Here is a 27,677-nt window from a genome sequence, read left to right as displayed (position 1 = left end):
TTAATATTATTTTTAATCATAAATCATTACTCATTCGACCTTAACTGTATTGACATCTAATGTTGTCTCATTATTGTTGTTGTTGCTAGTGTTATTGTTGTTCATTGGAGAAGTACTTGTGGCAGAAGGGAATGTCATCATTTCCAATTTTTGTTCGGCCTCATTTTGTCCTCCATTTCCATTATTATTATTAAGAGAAAATGATGTGAGTGGACCCTTCTTTGCTTGTCGAAGAGCACTTTTAAGAGCTTGAATATTCTTTCGAGAATGCATCTTCCATTCCTTGTAGGATGGAGTTAATTGAAATCTTCGAAAAGTATCTCGAACATTTTTCACAACATCCAATGTGACATAATCCAAATCGTTAAAAAAGTCATCTGATTTGATATATTCATCATTCCATCCATTGAGTTTCCACTTGTTAAAAATCATTTTGGATTGATTGGAAAAGTTGACAGAAAGTTTGGCATTTTCACTCACATACAAATTGTAAAAATCATCACAAACAGTCAGTTTTGCTCTTTCGATCGTTTCACGTGTGAGATTTTGTCTGAGAGTTGGTTTACAACTCTTACTCAAACTGGAAGGTGAAGCTCCACTACTGAGCTTTCTTGATTCATGAATGTCACAAAATAGTAAAGTATAAATCTTTTCCATATCATGAATGAAAGCAACATTTTCCATTGAAAATTCACTTTTAGAGAAGAGTCTCAATAATTCAAAACCTTTTTCATCCACAAATAGTTTGCAAAGATCATCCCCAAGCAGTTCAAGCATTGGAGAATAAATATTTGTTCTAAATTTCACCATCCATGGAGGTGAATTCTTATCAAGTTCTAATTCCGAATTTGGAAATTCCTGATGATTGGTCTTTGAAGAAATTACATGTTGTGAAAAAGAGGCATACATCTCCTTATCCTCCTCATTCTCCTCCTCTTGTTGTTGTTCTTGTTCACTATGAAACCATAACTTGTACTTTTCATAAACAGTCATGAAACAAATAAATCCACCTCCAGATGCTAAAATTTCAAAAACAACAGCAGTGAATTCAATTGGAAGAGATGCAAATGTAGCAGCAGGAACTGAACTGGAATAAGTCTTATTGTTGAGAAGTGAAATATTATCCACACGATCTCTCACAGTAAACAAAACGACCACACTGGCAATGAATTGAAAAATTGAAAAAAAGTGAATGACCAATTCCAATCGATAATACAAGGGATCATTTCTGAAAAAGTACTTTTTCCATTCACACTTTTTGATGAATCGTTTCCAATTCCATGCCAAATCCAAAGAGAGAGCTCCAATCGCCATTGCAGAAGCAACAAGAAAATAAAATCCAAGAACAATCAATACAGTGGATTCAAGTGTTGATTCATTGGTCAGAAACAACACTGGAAGGATGATCACCAGAGAAAGTGACACCAGTAAAATGACAAAAAGGGTACTGCAAATTTTCACACGACGAGATTTTACCCACCAGAGTGAACCGAGTCCATGAGACATGGAAAGTTCTGTATTTTCTTGACTAATCGAATGACTTTGATTTCTACTACTAATCGGATGACCTTGATTCCCAAGATGAAGGTCTTGATGATTTTCTTGTTGTTTCGCAATGATCGAAGAATTCTCAAGTGTTAAATCGAATTGTTGAGAGAGAGGTAAAGAAGCTGTGGTGGATGAATCTTGAACGCCAAAGGTGATTGCTGTGGTGGTCATCATGTCATTATAATGGATCACATCCTTGTGAGGTAACGAATCTTGTTGAGAGGGTAATGATTGAGGTGGTAACAATAAATTCCCTGAAGAATTTGAATGTAAAGTATTGGCAGAGGATGAAGCAATGGTAGTCATAGTCTTCGTCGTCATCGAAGTGCCACGTAGTGTCTCCTCGTGCGATTTGTCATTATGACCAGAAATGTCCACATTCTTGAGAGAAGGTTTTAAACAATCATTTTCATCTGAGTATGATCGATGAGTAATAGTTGTCGTAGTGAAAGGATTTGTTGTTGTCTCATCCTGCTCATTGGTTTTCACAACGGCAATGGCAAGTGGTGTGTTTGGATTGGATGATGAATGGTTGTTGTTATTGGTGTTGTTGTTTTTCTGTTTCTTTTGCTTGTCCATTGATTCTCTCTTCATCTTGTTGTACCAATCATTGTAAACTTTTCTCTTATAAAAGACAACTAAGGTATTCAAGAAATACATGAGATAACTGAAACATAATAGAACCAATGTGGAAAATATAAAAACAATGAGTAGAAATTCGTCACCCCAATAGGTCTGTAACAACAATCTCACAAAATTGACAAAAATTTGAATAAATATGACATAGGGTAAATATCCACGAGATTCTCTAGGTTTTGTTTTTCTAAAAATTACTAATAAAGTCAATACAATGATACTCAGTGTTGCATTAATGATCACAATGACTGTTGAGATGGCATGATGTGCCTGAATGAGAGACTTTTGAAAATCCAAATCTGGTAATGTTGTTTGATCAATAGTATTCAGTGAAATCTCAGAACAAAAAAGTATGGAATTTGTTCCTAAAGGTTGTTGGATCATGAGAGGAAAAGCAAATGGTAAATCATATTTAGAGACCAACATTTTCAACTTGAAAATAGATTCTGCATGAGTCACATTCACACTTGAAGAAGAATGGTTGGACGAGCTGCTTAGAGAGGTCAGAAAGGTCTGTATTGAAGGTGGTGGAGGTGAGAGGATCTTATCATCATCGTCATTCACTTGATGCATCTCTGCACTCTCATTGAACATGTGAAATAAATCTTGTAATTTCATTTCAACCGTATATTCAAATCCGTAAAACTTTTTTCTCATCAATAATGGTTTCATGTAGACTTGTGAGCCCGAGAGTAGACTCTTATAGGAACCATCAGGGAGTGTTTCATTTGAAACTAAATGTTGATTGATCATCTCGACATGATAAGAAGAATGTCCCGATTGAGCAATAACTCGAGTGATGTTGGAGAAAGCAAAAAGCTCAAAGAAAATGGTTCGAAATTGAGGCTGATACGACACTCCCCACAAATGACTCTCAAATTCGGTTTGATTGTGCAAGATATCAATGGAAACGGCAAAGTAGGTCATCCGATCCACGGTTGCACTCACTGAGATGGTTGTAATTTCAAAGAGATCAGGACATGGTACTAAACGTGTTGTTGTTGTCCGAGCATTGGTGGATTCATCCAATGATGACGATTCTGAACTTGTAATAATATTCGATGATGATGGAGAAGTGAAAATGGTCGTAGAATCGTTTGAGTATTTCAATCGCCAGGTTCCATACAGATTCGGAGAAAACTTAAAGTCGTGCAAGGTGGTCAGTAAGAAGGCTCGATCTTGAGGTAATACACAATCTGCTGGTGGTTCTTGAGCGAGTACTAGTATTGTAGCAATGTGGTTGTGTTCATGTGTTGGTCGGGATGGAAACGTGGTGGTGGTGGTGGTGGTGTAACGGTGGTTTGGAGCAGAATTGGAAAATGATGAGAATATAAACAAATGAAATAGATTAATCATGTTCAAAGTAAACATTAGAGCTAGGAGAAGGAAGAAAGCAATTTTGGTGGTGATGGTTGAGGATGATGGTAGCGTGTAGGAATAGTGGTAATGGTGATGGTGGCTCCTCCTAGTGGTTTGCTTTGTTCGGAACGAGGTGGTACAATGGTTGTTGATGTGAGGAAGATTTGGGATTGAAGAACAAAAATGGAAATTGCAGTTTGGTTTGGTAGAGTCTCTCATTGCCACTTGAGGCTGTGCGAGCAGTAATGGTTGGTAGTGGTGGTGGTGGTGAGAGCACTTGCTGTTGTTGTTATTATTGTTGTTGTAATTACAATAATTATGAGAATTAATATCATTCAGTCGACCTTTGCAACAACACATTGGATGTGATGATATTGGACAACTCTTATCGTGAGCATCACGTATTATTGTTGTTGGTGAAATACATGGCCCATGACACTTTCGACGTGCTACTACTTTCATCATCAACAACAATTCATTTGATGTCATCCCTTCATCATCATACAACAAGGGTTTTTTCGGTATGTTTAGAGTTAATGTCCATTCATTCATTTGTTTAGATTTGAGACAATCACAAATAACAATTCCAGTTGTTGGAGAGTCTGCATGCAGTTACGATCAATTTGTGGGCTGCTGCCACTTGTCAAGAGGCAAAACAAAAGGATTTTTGTGGACTCAATCACAACAAATGCAAACCAGAAAACTTATCACTGTCCTTTCCGGAACCCTTCGTTGACCGTCTTTGAGTTGCATTGTCATCAATCGCTTTTGGAAAGGACCGGTAATCCTCGCATATTCATTTATGATCCATTTTGATCATTCCAAGATAAAATTTCTCGCACAAAATTTAAACCGCCATATTTATTGAATTCTGGGATGGCTGGGAAATGGATTCCTTTCACCACAATCTATTCAAATTTCCTTGATATTACACTTAAATAAATGATTGGATTGACTGATAAAAAGATCAAAAATTGCAGTTTGATCGAACAATTTTATTTGAGTTGTTTCTTGCAACCTTGGAGGTGTTGTAGAATTTGCAATGTAAAGATATTTGTGGCAATGATCTCACCTCATTAATGTACATCATTGTTAAATGACATTAGACTCGCTTACTATTGCCGAATCAATTAAGGGCTCAGATGAAACGTTCATGGAATGTATTAGATCGTGCGGATCTTCTCTCTTATCTCTGAGTAGTGTCACATTTTGTCTACACCACTCATCGCTCAGTGTAATATAGCTGCTAAGACTGGTCAGCTTGCTTTGAAATTGCCCATCATGTAGTGTGAGCAGTTCCACAACGTTTCTCTTATTGTAGTCATAGACATGATCAAAACCTTTACAATCTTTCATGAGCAAATCAGCTGCACGTCTCTCCTCAAAACTCATTTCAAAATCAATGAAGGGAATGACATACAAGTGTTTCCTGTAACCGAGCATATAAAGAGAAGGATGCTTGACTGGTGTTTTATGATATCTAATTCGAGGAAATAGAGACAGGTCAAGCAACAACAAATACATGGACGACTTGGAATGAATATTCAATACCTTTTCATTAAACCGATCTAACTTGTTTAAGAAAATCTACAGCACTGATGTTATTGTAACTGTGACAACTTTAAAATACTTACTTTATACATTTTGAGCAGATTGAGGGATTTCAATGAGGACTCTGACAACAGTTTGGATGGTTCGACGTTGCTTGATACATCCGAAGAGCCATGAGGAAAGTCGGCAGAAGGCATCTCTAGTTGACATTTTGACAAGACTCCATTGATGTAACTGAAATAAAAGGTTCTAGCTATTTTTACAAGATGAGCCCGTGATACATCTCTATTTTGAAAAGAGACAATCCAATCAATGTAGAACCTATCCCATCGCTTCAAGTACATGCCAACAAAGGTTGAACTAGAGTACAATTTGAAATATTCTTCTTGTTTCCATTCGAAATCATAAAAGAGCTTTAAGGTTTCTAAAATTATAGCAAACCCATCAAGCAACACCTTTACATGTATTTGAGTTGTTTCATTCTTGAGTGAGGCAAAGTCAATTGCAACACCAGCATGATCCAGTACAAAAGATAGAGTTTCATGATCTAGCATCGGAACAACTTGAAAACTAATCATTTTGACCAATTCATTTAAAGTAATTTGCAGTGTCCGATCTGCTAGATGTTGAGGCATATCCGAGAGTTGGCTTTGCGCAGCAGCCAGTTGAGAAATGTTGCTCGCTATATTCTTCAAAACCTCCAACGATTGCATGATGACCTGTACGGATGTTCAATGATGACTATTACTAGGTAGAGGAGAATGAGAATAATTGTAGATGATGGAGAGCGTGTGCGTAGGTGTATCGATGTGATCTGTTTTTTTTCTCTCAAAGGCTTTCAGTGCATATAAAAGGCTTGACATGACCACTAGAAAAAAGCCTTGGTTCTCGTCGCATCCTTTTGACATTTCTCTGTTCGCTTAAACATTATCTTCTTGGTCTTGGTAGTAGAAACTTTGTTCATTGTAGGAGTCTACTTCATGCTTGCAAATGGCACAAATCTTCTTTTGCAGCAACCAATTGTCAATGCACTCTTTATGGAAAATGTGGAAGCATGGTAGAGTTCGCAATTCATCACCATCCTCATAATCACAAAGGCAAATTGGACAGGTTGTGTTGATCTGAACTCCTTCTTGATGTTTGTAGATATGAGTTGGAAGTGTGGCAAGATACTCTCTTGTTAGGCCTTGTGACACGGGTCTTGATCTTGCCTCCATTAACTCCTGAAGGAATTGCATGAGCGCAGCATTTCTTCCCGTATCTTGATTTTCTGTATCTGCGTTTTCCTGTTCTTGTTGTTCACGAATGAGAGAATGAAGATATAAAATCATGAGAGGTGAGAGGTTTGTTTGAGTATTGGATGCTCCACTTCTGAGTGCTCTCATGGCTTCTGAATTGTTGAGGATGTCACGAACAGTCATTGTAGGTTCCTCTGATATGTCTTGCATTTCTGTTTCATTTGTTGCTGTTGACGATGATTGAGCTCTATAATATCTTTCTATAATTTTCTGTCTAAATGTTGTCCAAATACAAAGGAAAAATAGTGGAACTAACAAAGGAATGAAAATTCCAAGATAGTTATGCCATTCCATCATACTCGTTTCTCCATAATAACTAATCAATCCAAAACACACGTTGACAGGAATGCTACACATGGCAGCGAAAATTGCGTCCATTCTATTTTTAAGACGTTGCTTTCTTTGAACATCTGTGAGAGATAATTCTGATTCATCATTCAATGGTTCTCCAATTTCTTCCTTTCTCCTTCTTTCCATACCATTGTACATGGTAATTAAAAGTCCAGAAAGTGTCATAAAACTGTCTTCCTTGATGTTATTATTCTTATTTGGATTTGGACCAAGAGAAAATGAGCGAACAGCACTAATAATATTGTAGAGTAAAAGAGCCGTGTTCAAACAAAATAATGGAATCAAAGAAAATGCATATGGCATGTAGTATACGTATTTGTCCAATCTTACTCCAAGTAAAATCAGGAAGCAAACAATGCATAATACAAATCCAAGCATCTCTAATAATACTTGTAGTTTGTGTTTAGCCGCTCCATGAATAATTCCCAAATAGATATAGGCTGCGAGGCATTGTAAGACTGCATAGACCATAATAACGCTGAAAATGGAAATGAATGGTAACGCAAATTGTTCGATATAGTCTAATTTGATGCATATTAAAATAGTGCATACAAGTCCAACAATGATGCCAACAAAGACACTATAGCCAACAAATCTGTCCACGGCTTTTCGTTTTTCTCTTTGAATAGATCTCACTGAGCTATATCTAAGAGGGTCAGTATTTCTAAATGTTGCCAAGCCTCTACTAGCTTCATCAAGTTGTGAAACATATCGTTCAAATCTTCGATACTGACGGCTATAGTGTCTTCTCCATTTGATCAAATCTTTTACACCCCAGAAAACAAGAGAAACCAAAAATATAAGAGCCATGACATAGGTTGGAATAATCACCAAAACCCAACCAAACACCCATGCAGGAGCATTAAACATAAAACGTGACTCTAATTTGAATAGAATTAAAGCAATCTGTAAAAATAAGTAATAAGTAGTATACATTGAATTTACAAGCCCACTCTTCCAAAATGGTGTTTTGCTATTTCCATAATTTAGATACCATGATCATCACCAGATAATTTTCAAATAATTCTTGTTGTATTTCCAGATCATCATGACTTACCTTCCGTTAGCAATATGGAAACCATTAATTTCACTAAAATTACGACTTCTATTTCTTCTGGCACGAGCACGTAATCGATAGAGTCTGTTGCCAAGGGCCAACCTGGCTGCAGCGGAATGAAAAAGATCATCTCTGGAATGAGAATCAGCGGTTGAAATGTTTTCTGCGTTGTTAGTCAAAGTGTTGGTTATATGGTTGTTGTTATCGGACGAAGCAGAGGCTGTTGTTGCTTCCGTTGTAGTGGCTGTGGTGGTAATGTTGTTGTCTCTATGTTGTCGGTGATGGGAAGAAGACGAGGAGGCTACAACAGGAGGCTGATCGTCATCATCAACATCGTCATCGTAGTCATCATCTTCAATTAATAATCCATGTCCACCTCTGATGGCACCACCAAACAGTAAATTACGAAATTGGTGATGATGGTGATGTTGTCTTGTCTCCGATGATGAAGATGGTACTGATTGCTGTGGGTTATCGTTACTACTATTAATAATACTATGACCGGTCTGAGTTGTCTCATCATCACTTCGGACCTCTTCATTGTGATGTGCGTGCTGTCTTCGCTCCGTGTTGCGTGAGGAAGAACCGACTCCATCCAACGAGCTTGCAACACTCGACGAAGACAACGAATGAAGAAACTGTGAGAACATTTTTTACTCTCTTAATATCGAACTGAAAACGGAAACTTGGGTCTTGATTAGAGAAGATTCTGAAACTATTTGTAGTTTTTTCGTTTTAAGAGGAATGATCAGAGGTTGTATGTTTGCAACGAGACAGAGGAGAAAAGAAGATGCAATTCTTTCGTTGGATCAAGTGATGTGGTTTGAGGTTGTGACGTTTTCTGAGAGAGACTATTAACTTGTCAAGTGTAGAACCAAGTTTAAAAAAGGCTCGCTCATTAATGTGATTTTAAGAATGGCAACAATCATTATACTCTCATGTCAATTTCGGGTATTTTGAAATCCAATGATGAAATAAAAGATCGTGACACTAAATTCGTCGTAAATCAGTTTGTCTTGAATATAACTCTTATCTTCGATCACAGATTTATTCTTCATTGGGAATGGGCACTGATGATAGGTGAATAAAAATGTCAACAATCAAGGCCCTTCTTTTACATGAACATTGGAACCAATACATTGATGAGACTGTACAACTAATTATTGATGAATGGCCATCATCACACTCTGTTCGGAAATCAATGCTTTTGAATGATAAAACCCAACTGGAGCAGCACCACAACAATTTTGTTCCAGTTAGTGTCATACTCATTGAAGAATCGGAGATGTCCTCATCGACTTCCTCCAAAGTAGTTGCACACGCCAAACTCATCCAATCTCAACACAATACGTTCATCATTGAAACAGTCGTAACAAGAAAAGACAAGAGAGGCTCGGGATATGGTCGCCGAGTCATGGAAGAATTATATAATTATGCCAAAACTCATCTTCCTCAAGGCTCCATACTCTATCTCAGCACTAAAATTACAACCTTCTATGAAAAGTGTGGATTTGAAAGATGTGAGGCTCCCGAATCTTTTGGTAAAGTGTGTTCCTCTCTCAATACTCAACAAATACATTCCTTGTCTAATATGTTGGCAAAGAGATTCCAACAGCCTCCTCCGACATGCTCAAACTCCTCTTCTACCTCTTCCTCCGAGATACCATTGCCCACCTCTGATGTATGGCTCAAAAAAGAGATCCTTTAATAAACAGAGCAGCATAGAATATGTGCTTAATGAAGATTTGCCTCAATACGATGATGATTGATAGGTTGTGTGCTCAGAGCTTGAGGAATTGCAAATGTATTTTTAGCAGAAAATTTAAAAAGTATTTTAAAGAAAAAATTGATTCAAACACTCTCTAAAGCCATCAAGAATGACGATCAAGGACACAACAACATCAGATGCCGAGATGAAGGATGTAACATCATCAACTACTTCTGAAACTACTACTCCAGCTAATCCTCAGGAAGAGTTGGAATTGGTGATTCGTGGAGAGTTGAAGGACCAATTGAAAATGATTGCCAAGTCTGTCCAACAAGATGATCTGGACAATGACAGAAAACAAATGAGAGCCTTCAGATTGTTTTACAACAAATTGAGAAGACAAATCACGGATAAGATCCTTGTTGGAATCTTGAAGGTAGGTGCCAAATCCGATCAATATTCATCCACATGAACATTATCAACACACTCCAAATTTCGTAATGAATGAATGAACAATTGAAAATATATAGGAATTGAAATGTGCTCACCTGGTTTCATACATTGAAGAAACTATTGAAATGCAAGACGAGGAACAAAAGCCAATACCTGAGGCTGAAGTTTACTTGTGGCTTATTACAATCATCTTTTTGACAGACAAAAAACAATACAACAGAGCCTATGCTTGCGCCTATGATTGCATTAAATATCAGCATGTATTGGAAAAGCAGCAAAGATCTCGCTCTATGAATTTCCTCTTCTCGAAAGTGTATTTTTATTTCTCTTTTATTCATGAAAAGTTGCACACTGTTTCTAACAATGAATTTAGAAATATTTTGCTTGGTAGATTGCGTAGTTGCACTTTGGCACATGACCATTGGAGTCAGTTTGTCATTTTGAATTGTCTTTTGAGATCATATTTGCAAGACAAGTTGGTGGAACAAGCAAACAAGCTGTTGAAGACTGTCTCTATTGATCAAACCATTGGTCACGTGGACAATAATCAATTGGCCAGATATTATTACTACAAAGGAAGAATTCAAGCTATTCAATTAGATTATTCCGAAGCTTACAATTCTTTGCAAACAGCACTTCGTAAGGCACCAAGTGCTCAACCAAATAAGCCAAAAACTCAAAAAGAAGGAACTGAGCAATCTAATTTGAGTAAGCGTAACGTAGGAAGAGGTTTCCGTATTCATGCCAACAAATTACTGATCGTTGTTAGCTTGTTGATGGGTCACATTCCTGATCGTTCACTTTTTGTGAATACTTTGGAGGCCACCAACGACAATGTGACCTTGGCTCAACTTAAGCCATACTATGAACTTACCCAACAGGTGAGACTTGGTAATGTGAATGGATTTGAAACTATTGTTGAGAAGTACAGAGACCAATATATTGCTGATGACAACCTCACTCTCATCAACCGCATTAGGCAAAATGTCATTCGTACTGGTTTGAAGTCAATCATCAAGGCTTATTCTAGAATTTCTTTTGCTGATGTCAGCAAAAAATTGAATTTAACTGATACAGATGTGAATGATGTTCAAGGTATTGTTGCCAAGGCAATTAAGGACGGTATTATTGATGCCAAAATTGATGAGCAAGCTCAAAGTGTTGACACCGCCAAAAATCAAGATGTCTATCAAACCAGTGAGCCTGCAGAAGAGTTTGACAAACGTATTCAATTCTGCTTGAGTTGCAGAAGTCAATGTATCAAGGCAATGAGATATCGTGAAGAAAAGAAAAAGAAACCAACGGTAGACCAAGATGAATCTCTTCACTTGGATGTTGATGAGATTGTCGACGAAGTTGATGATGATATTATGGAAGATTAAATTATTTACAACAGTAAACTAGAAATACTTTTTTAATACGTCTAGCTTTCGAAGCAATAAATTATTCTTGCGTTGGTGTTGAGGCTGAGGCTAAGGAAGATATCGAATCGCTTGAGACATGGCTTGGTTTGATGATTTTTCTGATTTGTTTTTCTCTTTGTTTTAACTCTTTTTCATGTTGTTGATTTGTTTCCTTCAAAGTTGCATTTTCCTTTCGCAAAGAGGCATTTCTCTCTTTTAAAAGCTCAATATTATATTTCCTATTTTCATCCGCAAATTTCTTTTTTTGCTCATGTTGCTGAATTTTATCTTCCAACTCCTTTCGTTCCTTTTTTAATTGTTCGATTTGTTCAAGATATTGCTTTTCTTGCTCAATGAATGCTTCTCTTGACGCTTCTTTACTTTGTTGGAGAGCTGTCAACTCTTCATCATGTTTCTTTGTTAATTCCTTTAATTCTTTTTCCTGCTGTTGTAGTAAAAGTTCTTGTTGATGCATTCTCTTTGCGCTAAATAAGTATTCAACAGGATCTTGATGATTTAAATTGAAGGCTTCGTTTAAACGTTGTTTGATTATTTGCGAAATTTTGTGTTTTTGAAAATATTGATCCACTTGTTGTTTGGAAGCTGTTTTCATCAATGGTTCTTCCTCTTCGTCCAACGTATGATCATAGTGGAGCGATACAGGTTGTTGATCGGATGATGATGACTCAGTTGATGATGGACGCTCGGTGGTTGTGCTCATTTTTTTATTCTCTAAATAAAAATATTATTATCCAATATTATTAAAATTGGATTTGATTTGTCGATGAAATGTTAATAATTAACATTTCATTTTGGCTGATAAATCTTCCTCAATTATTTATTCTTTTTCTTCTTCTTGGGAGTCTTTGTTTTCTTTTCGTTTGATGGTTTCTTATGTTCTTGTTTGATCGCTTCTGACTGGGATTGTTTTGTTTTTTTAAATTCTTCTATCTTTTCACTACTCGTTTCTTGGCAAGTTGGACAAAACCACAGATCTTTAGGTGCTTCATTCAGCGGTGGATCTAAACATTTGTAATGATATGCATTGTCACAATAATCACAAATAATCATCTCGCTCTCATCTGAATTCTTTTTACACTTCAAGCAAATTTTGCAGTCAGCACAAAGCCAATTATCTCGGTGTTTTTGCTCCAAATGATCCATGTTGGGCTCATGGCAAAAAGTATGGAAATAGCAATTACAAGCTACACAATGAATGAGCTTATCCTCCTGATCACCACTGTCACATTTTTTACAAAGTTTCCTCGACCTTAACAGCATGAGTTAAAGAGGAAATTCAATAACAAACGACCACCTACCTAGGTCTTCCTCTCTTTTTAGGAATTTGAGAGAGTTCAGATTCAGTAAATAATGTTGATGTCTGCTGTTTTTCTTGGACACTCGAGCTTGAACCTGCGTTTTCCGAATTATCAAGAAGCTGAAATAATGACTCTGATGGATGTGCTGAAACTGGCTCGGTCTTGCTATTGGATGACATGGACTCCAATATGTCACTGTAAGTGTTGACAACATTTTCCAATCTATCCTTAGAAACTATAATTGAACTGTTGAGAGTTGGTTCTTCATTAATCATAAATCCAACCTCCCTAGCATACTCTGGTCTTTTGCTGCAATACATTTCTAATATATTCTTAGTGTTGTGTATGAATCGTTGCTGTTGTTTGCTATTTAGGAAAAACTTGTTACAATAGCATATTAATTTTGAAGTGTATGGACAAAGAGTATGAAAGTGTGCTCGGTAACCATGGTTTGTTCTCGGATCGGGAAATGATGTTAACATAAAAGGAACTTCTTCTCGTTGCCTTTTGATAATCATAATCTCCTCTGGTGTTAGCAAGCGAGTGGAAGATGTACTTGGAGAATAATTAGAGGTTGTAGTTGTTGTTGAATCATTCTTGCCTAACTGTTCGGCCGAATTGTTGTTGGTATCATTTGATGCAGCACCATTGCTAGTTGTTAAAGCCAACTCCATTTCATCCATTCCAGTCAAATGATGATGATGATCCTTCTCCGAGCCATTCATCCGTTGTTGTGTTTGGGAAGCCTCAAGGTGATTGGCAACGGCAGCGTGTTGTTGCGCTGGGACGAGTGTGGACATTTTTATTTGTTCGTGAACAAAAATTTTCTTATTGGGCGGTCTTGCACATGAGAGTCAATTCATCATAATAGCTCACTCATAGGCAAAGAAGAACTAGTGCTGAACGTTAACACCACCTTGTAAATAATATAAAATGTAATTAGGATGAAAATTTTTTATAATTAATAAAAATCAAATTCCTAAAATATCCAACAACAAAAAAATGTCAAAGCCAACAAAACTCAGAACTGGATCTACAGCATTACTCGGCATCATAGGTGATGAGGAAACCGTAACAGGATTCTTGTTAGCAGGAATTGGAGACAATGATGCAAAACATGCCGAGAACTTTCTTGTTGTAACTCCATGTACGTGCATCGTTGTTGTTATTGTTTTTTTGTTGAATCATCATCGTTCCTAATTGTTGTTATTGTTATAATGATGGATTTTTTCATCGCAAATGGAAATAACTATTAATGATGTTCACAACAAACGATAAACAAATATATATATATGGAAATCAATATGTGGACGGTGGTGGTCTTATTTCAACGATAATATTCATCTCATGATCGACGACCTCTCCGATGTATGAATCATACAGCAACTCCACAATCACAAATTGAAGATGCTTTCAAGAAACTCACTTCTAGAGATGATATTGCAATTTTGTTAATCAACCAACACGTAAGTGCTATTTCATCACTTTAAGAAATATAATCAAGTAATTATTTGACTCATGAAAACAGATCGCAGAAAGTATTAGATATTTACTTGACAGCTATAGCCAAATTACTCCTGCTATTTTGGAAATTCCTTCTAAGGATTCACCTTATGATCCATCAAAAGACTATATTCTTTCTCGTGTGAAAATGTTCTTCTCCGAAAATTAAATTTTTCTAGAATAAATTTTATTTAATCAATCCATCGAATGATCGCTTATTGCTGCTGACTTGATTGGCTGTTTGTTGCAATAACAACAGATTTGGATGCAGAAGTGAACCTGGCATAAATTGGAGCAAATTGATCCAAATGATTTCTTAAAGCATTCTTAATACTTGCCATGTATGGCTCAATGTCAAATTCTTCGCTCGTGCTGCTGACTGTAGGAGGAGTGGTGGAAGAGGTATCTGCAGAGAAGGTTGGTGGTGTGCTTGTTGGTGGAGTTGTGGAGGAGACACTACCAGAAGACGTTGTCGCACCACTAGATATGGCTTTCAATTTGCCCATGCATCTAAACACATCCATCAGCATATCGACAGCTTCTTTTGGAGAAACGTGTGGAATTATTTCAGTAACGAGATCCATTGGTTCAATCACCAATTCAGCACGAATTAATACGTTTGTAATTTGAATGGTCTTCATGATTAGATGTTTGTCATTTTCTGAAGATCCAAAACCCTTATTGTTTGATAGCACTCTCAAATTCCATTCTCCAATCACATTTGCCAATAGACTGATCAATGTTGTCTCCATGTTTTCAATTTCAATAAATTTTCTTGGATATGCTAAAGAAATGAAATCAATCAAGCTATAAATTATTGGGAATTTGTGGAACATCTTGTCAATAACAATTTCTCTTTCTGTCATGGGTTTCTTTGGAAGAGATTCGAGTAATTGAGGTATTGTTTGAATTGGATTTTGCAATTTCAATCTCTTCATGAGTTGCTTTCCTAATTGAAGTGTGCATGAAATGTTATTCTCTTCTGTTTGAGAAAACAGACATTTTGAAAAGAGGCTCAAAATGTGAGATTTGTTCAATTTCACAACCTCTTCATTGTGTTTGTCGAAATAATATGTGTCTTTCTTCAGTGTGAATGACTTGTTCTTCAACTTTTTGTGAACATTGGTTGGATTAACAAATACAACACCTTTTGTTCTGATAGCCAAGTTTTCTTCGAGGACTGTTTTCGTTTTCGACATTTTGTGTTTGGGTTGAACCAATTGAGTGACCAAGTTCTGATGATCTGATTTTGCAGTAAGTGGCGTTGTTTCTGAAATGTGAGTCAACTCAATCATGTTCTCTTCTTCGACATTCTTAAACAATAATTTGATGATGGTACTCTTATCCTCAGCTTTGATATCATCGTTACTTAGAACTTTAGAAAATACAGATGTTTCCTCTGGAAAGAAATAATTAATTATTGAAAGAGCGTCCTTCTGGTGGAGTAATGGATAATTGATTTGTTCATGCACTTGAGATGATGTGAACACATTTGTGGCATGAAGTCTGGATTCCATATGATTACAAAATATTAGATCCAAAGAAAAGTCAAACGTAGAACATGCCACTTGCTCGAATCGAGAACATAGCACAGAAATAATTTCCTTAACAACATTTCTGCATTTTTCAATAATGTCAGTTCTTCCTTCCATTACAATCAAAACAAAGTAATAATAGTATAAAGTGCTTGCTACATCAGTCTCGGGCTCAATTATAATGGTTGGTATTAAATCGTGAGTCAATCTTTGCTTACTTCTTAATTGATGTCTTCTTTGATGTTTGGTTGTAAAGGTTGGCTTCAAAAGGAAAAAGTAGTATGCCAAAAGTGCTTGTGATAATTGGTTAGCGGTAAGTTCAGGTATAGTGATAACTGCTGTATGCGTTGTATGCGTGGTGGTGTCTTCAATTTTTGTACTTGATTTAAGAATTGAAATAAATGATTCAAGAAGGCGTAGAGGAAGGTCTTGCACAATTGAACTATTTCTAAAGAGAAAAGGATACAGAATTTGCCAGCTCGTAATAAAGTTGTAAAATATTACCGGTTTGTAATGTACTTCTTGGTCAGCTCTAACCAATAGGGAGTCAGTGATATGAGAAAACACCACATACAAATGATGATCATACTTACACATCTTTCAAAAGATTGATCCACAGACATAGATTGCTGATAATAGTACATGTCTTTTCAGCATTGTTTGAGGTGGAAACTATCCATAAAACTTTTTCAATAAAAGGTCTACGAAGACATATGTCAATAGCTATTCAAAAAAATAGGAATACTTACTCATCAAAGATGGCATAATTTTTGGAGAATGAATCATATAGTTTAAGAAATAAGATTGTAGCGTTGCCATTTCTGTCGTTTGAGCTTCTGGAAAAGTAATAACTAGTTAGTAAGTGAAGCAAAATATTTGATGCAATAGTTTCTCCTCCTGAAAGTCCTAAAAGTTCTATCAAGAAGAACCAAACAGATTCTTTCACATTGGAAGACTCTAATACAAAGCTAATAATTTCTTCTGTTTTGGAGTGAAGAGAGTTCAAGAATGTAAGCGAATTCAATCTATAAATAAAAGGAGGAGAAGTTTGATGGAAGGTGTCTAAAGAGTAATTGTACTCTTGTAGCTTGCATGAATAGCCAATGAAGTCTTCTTGGAGTATAGAAACGGTATAGTTGAGGATGGTATGGCACTTATCTCTCAGGTTTTGAGGAATTGAGGAATCCTCATCCCAACGCTTTAGAGTTACGAGATATTCAAAAGAAAAATCTTTCATCTGTTGTAAGTGCTCGCTAATTATTTCAAGGATTGGACCTAAACCATGTCGATCAATATTTGAATATGGCAGTAAATTAAAGAATTCTAAAAATTCCGCCTTATGTTTTTTTGAAAGTTCAAGCAAATCTGGTAAAATAACTTTAAGAATTCCATCACACTCACTCATCATGTATAACAACATCGTGACGATTATTTCTTTCCTTTCATTCCATGTATTGTCATTGGAAAAAATCAATTCGGAGATATAAGGAAAAATTAGTGCTTTTGGCAAGTCTGGAATCTTAATGCACATGTGGTTCAGTACCATTAACTCTCTCTTGCACTGATGATTAATAAATTTTGCAAGTGAATTGAACACATCGGTGTGGAATATCTTTTGTTTTTGGTCTCCTAGTTTTTGAAATGAGTTATCAATGTTCATTAGTACTGTTGAGAATGACATGGGTAAAGCAACAAATGGATTTTCCAATGCCATACAAACATAAAGAAAGTCACTAGAAGTAGTATTTAGATAATGTAAAAGTCGAGAATAATTTTGTTGGAAGCTTTGAAGAGATGGAAGAAAATCCAACAAACTACCATTTCCCGTATATCCATCAGGTATTGTGACTGAAACTAGCTTGTATTGTGAGGCAGACTTGTCTGATGGCCTACAAATAAATCGAATAATATCCAAATACAATTGACAAAGAGGATGAAGCTCCAACTTCTCCAGAATGTATCTTATCGAAATATTATTCGATTCAAAAATTTCGTTTGCTGTTTTTCGCTTCTTTTGAGGAGGGTCAAATTCACTGTCTTCGTCATTGGATGAGTCAGAGGACGACATTGGAAGTGAAAAACTTCTATTAATCTCATCCACAATTTGTTGTGTGAGATATTTTAATAAATTTCCAATCAGAGCATCATTTTGTTGTGTTTTCATCCTCACCTTGAGATCGTTCGTGATGGATTTTTTGATCACATAATAATTTAATTTCCATTGTTCTTCCAATTGTTCCAACTGTCTACTCAAATATTCCATCTTTTGATTGTAGCCTCTATGATATGACTGTTGTTTTTGTTCCCGATGAATAGAATATTTACATTCTTCGAATTGATGAAAATAATGTTCAACTTGAGAACACAATATCTGAAAGGTAGGAAGATAGTCATCATCAGATAATTGGTTTGAAAACACTTCTCGGAGAGTTTGAGAGAGAATGGTAGGATCTACAATATGCAAGGTTTGTTTAAAATATGCATAAGTATGATAGTCGGATGGTCTCTTCCCAGAGAAGGTAAAGATGGATTGAATTTTGTTCTGCATCGTGGGCAACGAACTCTGATCAAAGCAATTATTAATTTTTTTTTAAAATTTTATTTAAACTTTCAATTCTGGATGTTTTTCCTTCGAATTTTGACGGTGCATCGTTTTTTCCATTCAGTAGGAGTATCATTGGGGGTTTGTTTTCTCTTGCGAATTTGAGGAGAAGAGGCTTGGCTGCTTTCTCGTTCCTTATCGTCATCGTCACTGCTGGTGGTGTCATCATTCTTAAAAGGTGGAGTTAATATGATGATGGAAGAATCTTCAGGAGAAAGAACTATTGCTGTGAATGAAGAGTTGGAGTTATCTTTGTTTGTATTGTGGTCCTCTTTGTCAGAATGGTATGAGGAAAGTCTTTGAGATTTGTTTGAATGTGACACTGTTGGTTCATTGAATTGAATATTACCCTCACTGATTTCAGAAGACAAGTCAACACTCGATGGAGAGACACTCGTGTCTTTTTTCTTTGGAGTTTTAGAGAAAAAGGAGTGAGCTGTTCCTTTGGATTTCAGCTGTTCTCTCTCCCTTTCTTCTTTCACGATTGAAGAAATAATTTGTTCCTCAGAAAAAGGTTTCGCTCTATCAATATTTGAATTATGTCGTAGAATGTATTCTTTGATTCTCCAAATCATTTGTTCTCGTGTTCCATTGGTTGGTAAGTTGAACTTTTTAAGATACTCTTTAAGCTGATTGTTTTTCAATATCGAATAGCATAATGAGGGAATTTTGTTAGAGAAAGAGGAAGAAGTGGAGGAGGGAGAGGAATGTTTTGATCTTTGAAAGGACCAATCAAAAGATTCTTGGCTTTCAGAAATTGGAGCTATGGAATGGTTATTGTTGAATTGATCTTCTTTTTCGAGTTGTGAATTTGATAGTTTTTGAACGAGATCTCTCCGAGCCATTGAGTATAGATCCATCAAATCCGATACAAATGGCACTTTGATGATTTCACTTTTTGAATATTCTTCCTTGCAGACTGGACATCGATTCCGAAAAGAAAATTCTCTCGAAATACACAAATCACAAAAGAAATGTAAACACGTTCGAATACATTTTGGATTGTCCAACAATTCTTTACAAATCGGGCACTGCAAAGAGTTCTCAAAAAGCGACATGGAGGGCAAATTCATTCGTTTCTCCCACCAAGCGAATTCTTCATCGCCATCACCACCAACATTTTTACTCATTTTTTACTTCTTGCATTCAGTCGAACCTAACGAAAGGAAAGAGATGTTCATTTGGTGGATGCCGCTGCTTTCGTTTCTTTCCATCTCTGTCGAGATGTTCAGTACTGAAGAAAGATTGCTCAACCTTGTTAAATATATGAGGCACTCCTTGAAAGTGCCTCACAAAGACATGGTGGATTTTGTTTTTTCAAAATCAAGGCGCCAAAATCTCAACTACAATAATTACAAACAAAGAAAAAAATGCAATACTACACAACTCAACAACTTCAAGGGCACACCACGTTCAAACCTCACGTGCGGATCGGAAATTGGAACGAAGATATTGAACTTCTCAATGAAAAGCAAAAAGAATTTATTCGTGCAAAGGAGGAGGGTTTGCTTCCTCATCAAATAATGGAACGTAAAATGAAGCATCACTTGAGTCCAATTCCTTTGACTGAGAAAAGAGAGAACGGTGCCATTCATTTTGGAGACATTGTCATGATCAAGAGTGTAAATACTGAAGGAATATTGTGTATGGATCTGGATACAATACTACATCATGTCAATGACCGTTTCGCCTGTACAACCTCGACATTGACAACAACTCCCTGTGCAAGAAATTGTTTCATTGTCGAGAAAGTCCCAAACGATACCAGTGCTGACATGATCATCCCTGAGGAGGAAAGTCACATACTTCATTACGGACAAAAATTTAGATTGAAATGTGTCCCTCAATTCCATTCACCTGTAAGTATTTGTTGAAAACAGCCGTGAAAAATGTGTACAACAACGGTTTCAACACAAGATATACTTACGTTCGGAAAAACCTTCGCCAACTTGTTTTGCTTCTGGCACATCTTCAGCAGAGAAATGTCAGGAAGTCTCTGTAGACCAAGTGGTCAACTATGAAACTGTTTGGAAAGTTCAATACCTTCATAAGGGATATCGATTGGAGTACGAAGGCCAAATGGTGAATGTAAATGAACCAATAATTCTTACACACTGTGCCACAAACCAGTGTTTGAGCTCAAATAAGAGTATTGTAATGTTGAATGATTTTGGCAAAGAGTATCAAGTTTTTTGTAAAACTTCGTTAACAATTCACAAGACCGAGGACGTTTGTAATCATTTCATGATTTTGCAAGCAGAAAATCAATAATAATGTATAGTTAATAATTTACAAGTGGTTATTTCTTCTTATGACTTGTTTTTTTCTTTTTCTTTGGTTTTTCTGTAGAACTTGAGGATAGAGAAAATACAGAAATGGATTGTTTGGACTGTTTTTGCTTTTTCTGTTCTTGCCTAGCAACAAATTGTTTTGCCTTTTGTCGATTTGTGTTGTTAAGGAAGGAGGATTTAGGAGCTGCATGTTTGTTATGGGATGGTCTGGATGGTGGTGCCTGAGACGTGCTGGTGGTTGGAGTTTGTTGAATGATGGACAACACTTCTTGGGAATTAGTCAATGAGAATGAAAGAGATGGGAGGCTATGCGATGGCGATGGTGACACAACACTGCTACTTTGAGAATCTTGTTCAGATGTTGTTGCTTCTTGACTTGCGAGTAACTCTCGTTTTCGTTTTTTCAATGCATTTCTGTAGGCCTCTACTTGTCGCTTTTCAGCTTCTTTCTTTTTGGTTTCAAGCTCCAATCGTTCCTTTCTTTGATCGAGTTTCTTTTTATCATCTTCCACAGCAGATTGAGGAATAGCGAATTTAGAAAGGGTCAAATTCAAGAGACGTGAAGTCCTTGCACTGAACGGTCCATATCCACCGTCTTGTCGCTTCATGCTCTCCAGTAATTCTCGGTTCTTCTCAAAATGTTCTTTAAGCATTTGTGGTGTGTACTCCTTCTTCACCAGTTTCCTATTTCTGCTTGGTAAATTGTTGTCATCATCTCCAAAACTCATGACCGACAAGATTTCATCGTCTTCTTCCTCTTCTTCGTCAGTTATGTCTGTAATTTCACTTTCGACTTCTGATCTCTGTACAGCTGATTCTTCATCGGATTCGTTGAATTCAATGAAACTTTCAATTTCCTTTTCCAGCTCTTTGTCATCCAAGTTGTGAATATCGTCAAGAGTTCTGTAGTTCAAAACATTTCCATCATCATCCTCCTCCTCACATTCATCAGACATGTATGCTTCAGCAGCTTTTGCTTCAGCTTTCATTTCTTCAATGTATTGCTTGATAGCTAACTTGCGTTGCAATTCCCGTTGTTGTTTTTCCTCTTCTAATAACTCGGGTTTCTTCTTTTCTTGTTTATCAGATTGTTCCTCTTCATCTGATGATGTTTCTGCCTCTGGTTCTTCGTCATCATTGGCTTCTTTGTTGGTGATTTGTTCTTCAGGAGCTAGTGTGAGTGTTTGAGGTACCAGAGGATCATTGAAAGTATCTTTGATTTCAGATGCTGTTGTATCAACAGCAGAAATAGTTGTTGTTTCTGTGTGGACTGACTCTTTGCCTTCTTCTTGTTCTTGAACTGGTGATTGTTCAGCTTTGGTTCCTTCTTCAGAGGTCTCTGAAGGGGCTGTTGGTGCAATGGGGTCAACATTGAGTATCTCCATTTCTTCATTTTGATCGTCTTCATCTTCTTCCATTAGATCTTCATCACTTGCATCTTCTTTGATCGAGTCAGCAGATTGTGCTGAGATGTCCTTAGTCACAACCAAATCAAAGTCATCGTCCTCTGAGGAATCCTCATCATCACTCGAAAGCAGTGCATGCTTGTATTGGACTTTTTCTGTGGCATTAATGAATTTATCGACTTTGATTTCAGGTTTGAGAGGTCGTTTGTGACTGCGCAGAGATGAAGGGTTGATCTTAATATTATTTTCAATAATATTTCAACTTACGAAGTAAATGTATCAACCATGGGCGTTAAATGTGTGAGAATTTTAGGGACAAGTTCCTCCAATTTGAAAATGTGTTTGAGTGCTCTTTGTGGAAGATCCTCATCGACTTCTTTGGTTCTCTTATATTGTGCATAGACAGCATCTTCCAAATCTTTGACTTCTTTTTGTTTCTTCTTTGAAATTTTGTTCTTCTTTTTCTTCTTTGCATCCGATGATGTGGTGTTTTCTGTAGAGTTGAAATCTGAGGCTCCTTCTTCTTCATCCTGTTGCCCATCCATTGCTTGCTCTTCTCCCGTTAATAGAGACTTTCTCTTGATGGAGTACAGAAGGCTTTCATCAATGGGAGCATCCTCTCCATCCATCAAGGCATCTAGGTCGTCCAAACCGCTCCGACCTCCGATAGAAGTTTTCAACAGAGCTAATTGTTTGATTTTACGAGCTTGAGCACCACCATCGTCTTCATCATCAAATTCCAGAGTTTGTTGCTCCTCATCCGATGATGATTCGACATTTTGTTGTTGTGATGGTGATGATGGATACACCTTGATGATGTCTTCATTGTTCACATCTTCATCTTCCATAAGATGGTTTCGACGATGAGAATTTTCTGTTTCAATTTCTGCCATTTTTTTGAACATGAAACGGTTATTTTTGGCGGGCAGAAGAAAAAGTGACACAGCGAGTTTCTAATAAATACTTCTCACACTACATGAGAAGGCATTCATCAAATGCAGTGCGTGGCAGGTTCTCAAATTTAATCTTTGGAAACGAAGTCAAAATAAGATGTGAAGTTTCAGGCCCAATTTCAGAGAGGTGTAAGCATTTCAATCTTTTCAGAATCTTGCTTTGTGAAAGAGACACAGCCCCTACATCATTCACTTTTGTGTCCAACAAGTTCAACTCTTCTAAATTTTGCATGCATTCACTCTTTGAAAGAGCTTGAATGAATTCATTTCCTACTGTGTTGATTTCACTCTGTCTTGAAGGTCCTTCCTCATTGGACAAGTTTAAAATTCTCAATTGGCTCATGAAAGAACTAAGCGTCAGAGAAATCGCTCCTGTGTCGCTGATCATGCAAGTACTAACGTTGAGATGTGTTAAATTTTTCATAAACTCGCTCTTTGCAATAGAAATTATTCCTGAATCTCTAATGTTGTTACCACGTAACTCTAAATATGTTAATTGTTTCATATGATGGCTTGTTGTGAGAGAACGAACTTGTTCTGCTGTAATACCACTTTTGTAAAGGGTCAATTTGGTTAAATTATTCATTTTCTCACTATTGGCAATGACATTCAAACATTGATCTGTCGGATCCGTTCAATGAAATGATGCGTAACATTCTGCAAAATATTTTCAAATGACAAACGTACGCGTTTTGACCACATTAAGATCCAAGTGAAGCACTTCCAATTCTGTCAATTTACTCATGGTTGTCACATGCTTGACTCCTTCCAATGAAATGGAGTTGTTTCCAAATTTCAGAGAGGTCAAACTTTTCATCTCTGTGATTGCTCTCATTCCTTCGTCTCCAATATACGTTAAAAAAATGCAAAGTGTGGACAGTTTGCACATATTAGAACTTGTTGCTAAAATCTTTATGTGATCTCTCTTAAGCTGTGTGTTAATGCTCAAGTTTAAATGAGTTAAATTTTGTAAATACGGACTATTGGCTAATGCCAAACAACCGCTTGTAAGGATTTCTTCTCCGTTCAACTCCTCACATACAAAATTGTTCAAATCGAGACTGGTCAAATTCGTTAAATTTGCACACTTGGCTGCATTTTGTAATTTTTGAAAATTCAGTCGAAGCGACAAAGGAATGGAAAGTGCGATCTTGAACCATTGCTTGGAAACTCTCATACAGGATTGTACAATAAAATATGATTCCATAAATTGCATCACATAATGAACAATATCATCACACAGCACATATGCATCAGGTGTTTGATGATGAGAATTGTGATCGTTCAATGAAAATGATTGATTCCTGTGAGACTGTGACGATGATTCATTTCCATCCATTTTTTATTGTCATTAGGAGCTCTTTTCAAAGCTATCGTTTACAAAAAACGTAATTATTAAATTAGGAATTCTGACAACGGATATTCTTTCTGTGAATTAAAAGAGATGATCAGATCACACAAAACAATATCCACAAAAAAAATGCAACGAATTAAGCCTCTTGTTTCTGTCGCTTTCCAAAGATGCTCCGATTTGCAGCAAGCCAAGACTAATCTTCGGAATTACGCTCCAACTGGAGGTGATTTGTCTCTCGTGCGAGAATATGTGTTGAACCCCTTTGTCTATGAACCTCTGATGAAATTTGTTCCGTTGAGTGTCGCGTAGGTTTTTTCATTTAGTATTAGAGTATCATCACTTTGTTCATCATCATCATATCATTTCCGCCTCCATCTTCATACTCGTTATTCTCATCATCACACAACAATTTATTTGATCATTAGTCCAAATGTCATCACCGTTGCTGGATACATTTGTTTATGGATATCTGTAATTATAACTTATATTCACTGTCCAACTTTTTCAGAGACCATACCGAACTGGGTTTTCGTAGTGAACGCTATCTGTCTCTTTGCATATCAAACATTGGATAACATGGATGGTAAACAAGCAAGAAGAACGAAAACAAGCTCACCTTTGGGAGAACTTATGGATCATGGTGTTGATGCTGTGGGTAAGTATTTGAATCAATTCGCAAACAGATGACGCTGTTGTCAAAAATAGCAACCACATTATGTGCAATTTCTTGGATTTGTGCTTGCAAGCAAGGAACTACTCTTGTTTCATATCTTATTTGTTTGATTGGATATATTCCTTTTATTTTTGCTACGTTAGAAGGTTTGTATTTATACAGATGTGTCATGTCTTACCATAATTATGACAAATTAAAAAGAGTATTATATTGGAGGATTATATTTAGGAAAATTTAATGGTCCAATTGAGGGACTTTTAGGATTTATTATCATGCAATTACTTGGAGGAATTTTTGGTCATCAATTTTATCAGACTAAAGTATTCGGACTTGCTCCCTTGTGGGCATTGTTCTCTGGATTGACAGCATTGTAAGTTGTGTGAATAATTTGAAACATTGTGATAATGGAATTTGACAAACTCTTCTTCCTACATGCAGCGGGTCAATTTTTGCATCCATTGAGAATATTATGAATATTCGAGCAAAGATTAATGAAAATAAGAAATCAAAAGTGGAGAACAAGGACTCTGCATTGGACGAACAACAAAGATCTCCATGCTTTGAAACCAATTTCCATAAGAGTCTTCTTCCTGCCATTCCTTTTTTCATTTTGCTTGGTTCATTTTTCACTTTTGTCATGGTTGATAGAGAGACAGTTCAAAGATATCCTTATTTAACGTTGTTTAGTATGGCCATAGGATTTGGATATTTAGCAAGCAACCTTACTCTTGCATTTCTTGTCAAGAAACCTCTTGCATTGTTTTCTATGATGTGCATTCCTTCTGTACTTCTCATGCTCAATGCATGGACAGGTCATTCACTGGTTTCAGGATTCTATGCGTTGCTGTTATGTGCAGTGGCAACCTTTTTAATTTATGGAAATTATGTTCTTTCTGTTTGTGATGATATTTGCAATGCCCTAGACATTAATGTCTTTTTCCTTCCCACCAATAAGCGAGACTAATTTCACAATTTTTAATTTAATAAAATATAATTTATTTGATAATAATTTGTGTGTTGAGGGATAGGTTTACAAAATGCGGTTCCACATTTGGTAATTTTTACACCCAACCTTTTTGTTTTGGACAAATTTTTGTATTCGCACTTCGTTCAAAAAAAAGAGTGAAACTACCATCACCACCATGCACAATACGAGTTTGTGTTGCAATGTGTTGATAATCGGAGGAGGAATTGCTGGTCTCTCAGCAGCTCATTATTTCAATTCTGTGGGCATGACCGACTTTTTAATCGTTGAAGCAGATAACCGATTAGGTGGAAGAATATATTCGGACTTGACAACAGGTATTGAAATTGGAGCTGAGTTCATTCATGGTGAGGGAAATATGGCCTATGATATTATTGTCAATAAGATGAAGGTTCCTTTAGATATGGTCTTTGATTTCTCCAAGACCGATCCAAAACAACACGGAGCAATGTACTTCATTGGTAGGTGAATGATTGAATGCTTAGCCTTAATCAGCTGACGCATTATGCTCTGAAATTTTCAAGACGGTAAATTGCACGGAATTGATTCCCCAGTTGCCAAGCAAATGCTTAAATACATTGACGATTTGATGAATGATGAACAGCTGAAAAAAGGGCCAGACATGTCTGTGCAAGAGTGGCTAATTTCAAGAAAAGTTCCTGAAAAGTATCACGTTTTTATTGATTCACTTTTAGCTAAAACTAATGGAGGATGTTTATTATCTGCTTCTGCAAAAGGTCTTCAAGAAGAAGGTAACAAGTGGCCATACGGCTCTGGCAACTTTCAACTTAACGGTGACCACTATATGGAACCATCAATGATGAAATATTTAACAAGTAATCTGTGCTTGAAGGATCAAGTCAAGTTGAACTATAAGGTTTATAATATTGATTATACATGCAAGAGTGGTATGATTAAGGTGAATAATGGCGAAATTATGTGTAACAAAGTTATTTTGACAGTGCCAATCTCTGTGTTGAGAAGCCAACAAATTGTTTTCAATCCACCATTATCACCATTGAAGAGGCACATTATTCAGAACATGCTCCCAATGCAGAGCGGTATGAAGGTGGTTCTTAGGTTCAAGAGACCATTTTGGAGAGATCTAATTCCAGATACAAACATTATTATTCTAGGAGATAACCATCCATTCATTGCTCAATTATGGTTCCCTCACGTTTCACAAAAGAAGCATGACGAGTTCGGATATTATTTAACTGGATTTAGCATGGGAAATAAGACTGACAATGCTTTGTTCTATTCTGAAGAAGAAATAACAAAGAGTATGAGACAATTAGTCCAAAAAGTATTCAACCTCAATTCCAATAATGATGGATATATTGGTGGAATTGTGAAGAATTGGCAATCGTTCCAATTTGTGGGAGGCTCTTATTCTTTTGCTGGTGTTACCGATGCTTCGAGAATGAACTTTGTTGAGAATTGTAGAGAGGTTTTGGCCGAACCTATTGAGAATAGAATCTTTTTTGCCGGAGAAGCTTATGCAGATTATTCCCCTGCGTCACTTCACGGATCCTTAGAAACTGGTCAAAAGGCAGCGCAATCAATCATGTCCAAACACTCAAAATTATAAATTCTCTCTCTTGAGCGACAATACTAATCAACAAGTGTTTTTGTCAAAAATAAAATTTAATATCAAATTTATTAAAAATTTCCACAATTCCATAAAATATT

At 36.5% G+C, this 27,677-nt stretch overlaps 14 protein-coding genes across 14 annotated transcripts; 5 read left to right on the top strand and 9 right to left on the bottom strand.

The window, feature by feature from the left end:
* Window positions 1-30: 30 nt before the first annotated feature.
* On the bottom strand, window positions 31-3,540 carry FDP41_005195 (uncharacterized protein; the record flags this gene model as incomplete). Its single annotated transcript, XM_044708693.1, has 1 exon — window positions 31-3,540. The coding sequence occupies one exon, from the start codon at window positions 3,538-3,540 to the stop codon at window positions 31-33; it is 3,510 nt and encodes a 1,169-aa protein (XP_044560581.1).
* Window positions 3,541-4,635: 1,095 nt separating this feature from the next.
* On the bottom strand, window positions 4,636-5,729 carry FDP41_005194 (uncharacterized protein; the record flags this gene model as incomplete). The annotated part of the gene is made up of 2 exons (XM_044708692.1): window positions 4,636-5,130; window positions 5,178-5,729. The coding sequence occupies 2 exons, from the start codon at window positions 5,727-5,729 to the stop codon at window positions 4,636-4,638; spliced, it is 1,047 nt and encodes a 348-aa protein (XP_044560580.1).
* Window positions 5,730-6,014: 285 nt separating this feature from the next.
* Window positions 6,015-8,450, bottom strand: FDP41_005193 (uncharacterized protein; the record flags this gene model as incomplete). Its single annotated transcript, XM_044708691.1, has 2 exons — window positions 6,015-7,716; window positions 7,801-8,450. The coding sequence occupies 2 exons, from the start codon at window positions 8,448-8,450 to the stop codon at window positions 6,015-6,017; spliced, it is 2,352 nt and encodes a 783-aa protein (XP_044560579.1).
* A 440-nt stretch (window positions 8,451-8,890) lies between these two features.
* FDP41_005192 (uncharacterized protein) lies at window positions 8,891-11,343 on the top strand (the record flags this gene model as incomplete). Its single annotated transcript, XM_044708690.1, has 3 exons — window positions 8,891-9,481; window positions 9,669-9,944; window positions 10,039-11,343. The coding sequence occupies 3 exons, from the start codon at window positions 8,891-8,893 to the stop codon at window positions 11,341-11,343; spliced, it is 2,172 nt and encodes a 723-aa protein (XP_044560578.1).
* A 61-nt stretch (window positions 11,344-11,404) lies between these two features.
* Window positions 11,405-12,085, bottom strand: FDP41_005191 (uncharacterized protein; the record flags this gene model as incomplete). The annotated part of the gene is made up of 1 exon (XM_044708689.1): window positions 11,405-12,085. One exon carries the CDS (start codon window positions 12,083-12,085, stop codon window positions 11,405-11,407), a length of 681 nt encoding a protein of 226 aa, XP_044560577.1.
* Window positions 12,086-12,198: 113 nt separating this feature from the next.
* FDP41_005190 (uncharacterized protein) lies at window positions 12,199-13,483 on the bottom strand (the record flags this gene model as incomplete). Its single annotated transcript, XM_044708688.1, has 2 exons — window positions 12,199-12,634; window positions 12,684-13,483. 2 exons carry the CDS (start codon window positions 13,481-13,483, stop codon window positions 12,199-12,201), a joined length of 1,236 nt encoding a protein of 411 aa, XP_044560576.1.
* A 202-nt stretch (window positions 13,484-13,685) lies between these two features.
* Window positions 13,686-14,355, top strand: FDP41_005189 (uncharacterized protein; the record flags this gene model as incomplete). The annotated part of the gene is made up of 3 exons (XM_044708686.1): window positions 13,686-13,830; window positions 14,067-14,149; window positions 14,212-14,355. The coding sequence occupies 3 exons, from the start codon at window positions 13,686-13,688 to the stop codon at window positions 14,353-14,355; spliced, it is 372 nt and encodes a 123-aa protein (XP_044560575.1).
* Window positions 14,356-14,401: 46 nt separating this feature from the next.
* On the bottom strand, window positions 14,402-18,269 carry FDP41_005188 (uncharacterized protein; the record flags this gene model as incomplete). Its single annotated transcript, XM_044708685.1, has 3 exons — window positions 14,402-16,253; window positions 16,315-16,422; window positions 16,471-18,269. The coding sequence occupies 3 exons, from the start codon at window positions 18,267-18,269 to the stop codon at window positions 14,402-14,404; spliced, it is 3,759 nt and encodes a 1,252-aa protein (XP_044560574.1).
* A 62-nt stretch (window positions 18,270-18,331) lies between these two features.
* On the bottom strand, window positions 18,332-19,453 carry FDP41_005187 (uncharacterized protein; the record flags this gene model as incomplete). Its single annotated transcript, XM_044708684.1, has 1 exon — window positions 18,332-19,453. One exon carries the CDS (start codon window positions 19,451-19,453, stop codon window positions 18,332-18,334), a length of 1,122 nt encoding a protein of 373 aa, XP_044560573.1.
* A 240-nt stretch (window positions 19,454-19,693) lies between these two features.
* On the top strand, window positions 19,694-20,594 carry FDP41_005186 (uncharacterized protein; the record flags this gene model as incomplete). Its single annotated transcript, XM_044708683.1, has 2 exons — window positions 19,694-20,182; window positions 20,241-20,594. 2 exons carry the CDS (start codon window positions 19,694-19,696, stop codon window positions 20,592-20,594), a joined length of 843 nt encoding a protein of 280 aa, XP_044560572.1.
* Window positions 20,595-20,622: 28 nt separating this feature from the next.
* Window positions 20,623-22,913, bottom strand: FDP41_005185 (uncharacterized protein; the record flags this gene model as incomplete). Its single annotated transcript, XM_044708682.1, has 2 exons — window positions 20,623-22,231; window positions 22,288-22,913. The coding sequence occupies 2 exons, from the start codon at window positions 22,911-22,913 to the stop codon at window positions 20,623-20,625; spliced, it is 2,235 nt and encodes a 744-aa protein (XP_044560571.1).
* A 79-nt stretch (window positions 22,914-22,992) lies between these two features.
* On the bottom strand, window positions 22,993-24,312 carry FDP41_005184 (uncharacterized protein; the record flags this gene model as incomplete). Its single annotated transcript, XM_044708681.1, has 2 exons — window positions 22,993-23,594; window positions 23,661-24,312. The coding sequence occupies 2 exons, from the start codon at window positions 24,310-24,312 to the stop codon at window positions 22,993-22,995; spliced, it is 1,254 nt and encodes a 417-aa protein (XP_044560570.1).
* Window positions 24,313-24,453: 141 nt separating this feature from the next.
* Window positions 24,454-25,964, top strand: FDP41_005183 (uncharacterized protein; the record flags this gene model as incomplete). Its single annotated transcript, XM_044708680.1, has 5 exons — window positions 24,454-24,632; window positions 24,753-24,982; window positions 25,033-25,146; window positions 25,202-25,370; window positions 25,439-25,964. The coding sequence occupies 5 exons, from the start codon at window positions 24,454-24,456 to the stop codon at window positions 25,962-25,964; spliced, it is 1,218 nt and encodes a 405-aa protein (XP_044560569.1).
* Window positions 25,965-26,142: 178 nt separating this feature from the next.
* On the top strand, window positions 26,143-27,576 carry FDP41_005182 (uncharacterized protein; the record flags this gene model as incomplete). Its single annotated transcript, XM_044708679.1, has 2 exons — window positions 26,143-26,446; window positions 26,510-27,576. The coding sequence occupies 2 exons, from the start codon at window positions 26,143-26,145 to the stop codon at window positions 27,574-27,576; spliced, it is 1,371 nt and encodes a 456-aa protein (XP_044560568.1).
* Between the last annotated feature and the right edge of the window lie 101 nt (window positions 27,577-27,677).

The sequence above is a fragment of the Naegleria fowleri genome, assembly GCF_008403515.1.
Source record: "Naegleria fowleri strain ATCC 30894 chromosome Unknown tig43, whole genome shotgun sequence".
NCBI classification, from domain to species: Eukaryota; Heterolobosea; class Eutetramitea; order Acrasida; family Naegleriidae; genus Naegleria; species Naegleria fowleri.
Note: the sequence above shows the minus strand (reverse complement) of the source record. Positions and strands in the feature narration are given on the sequence as shown.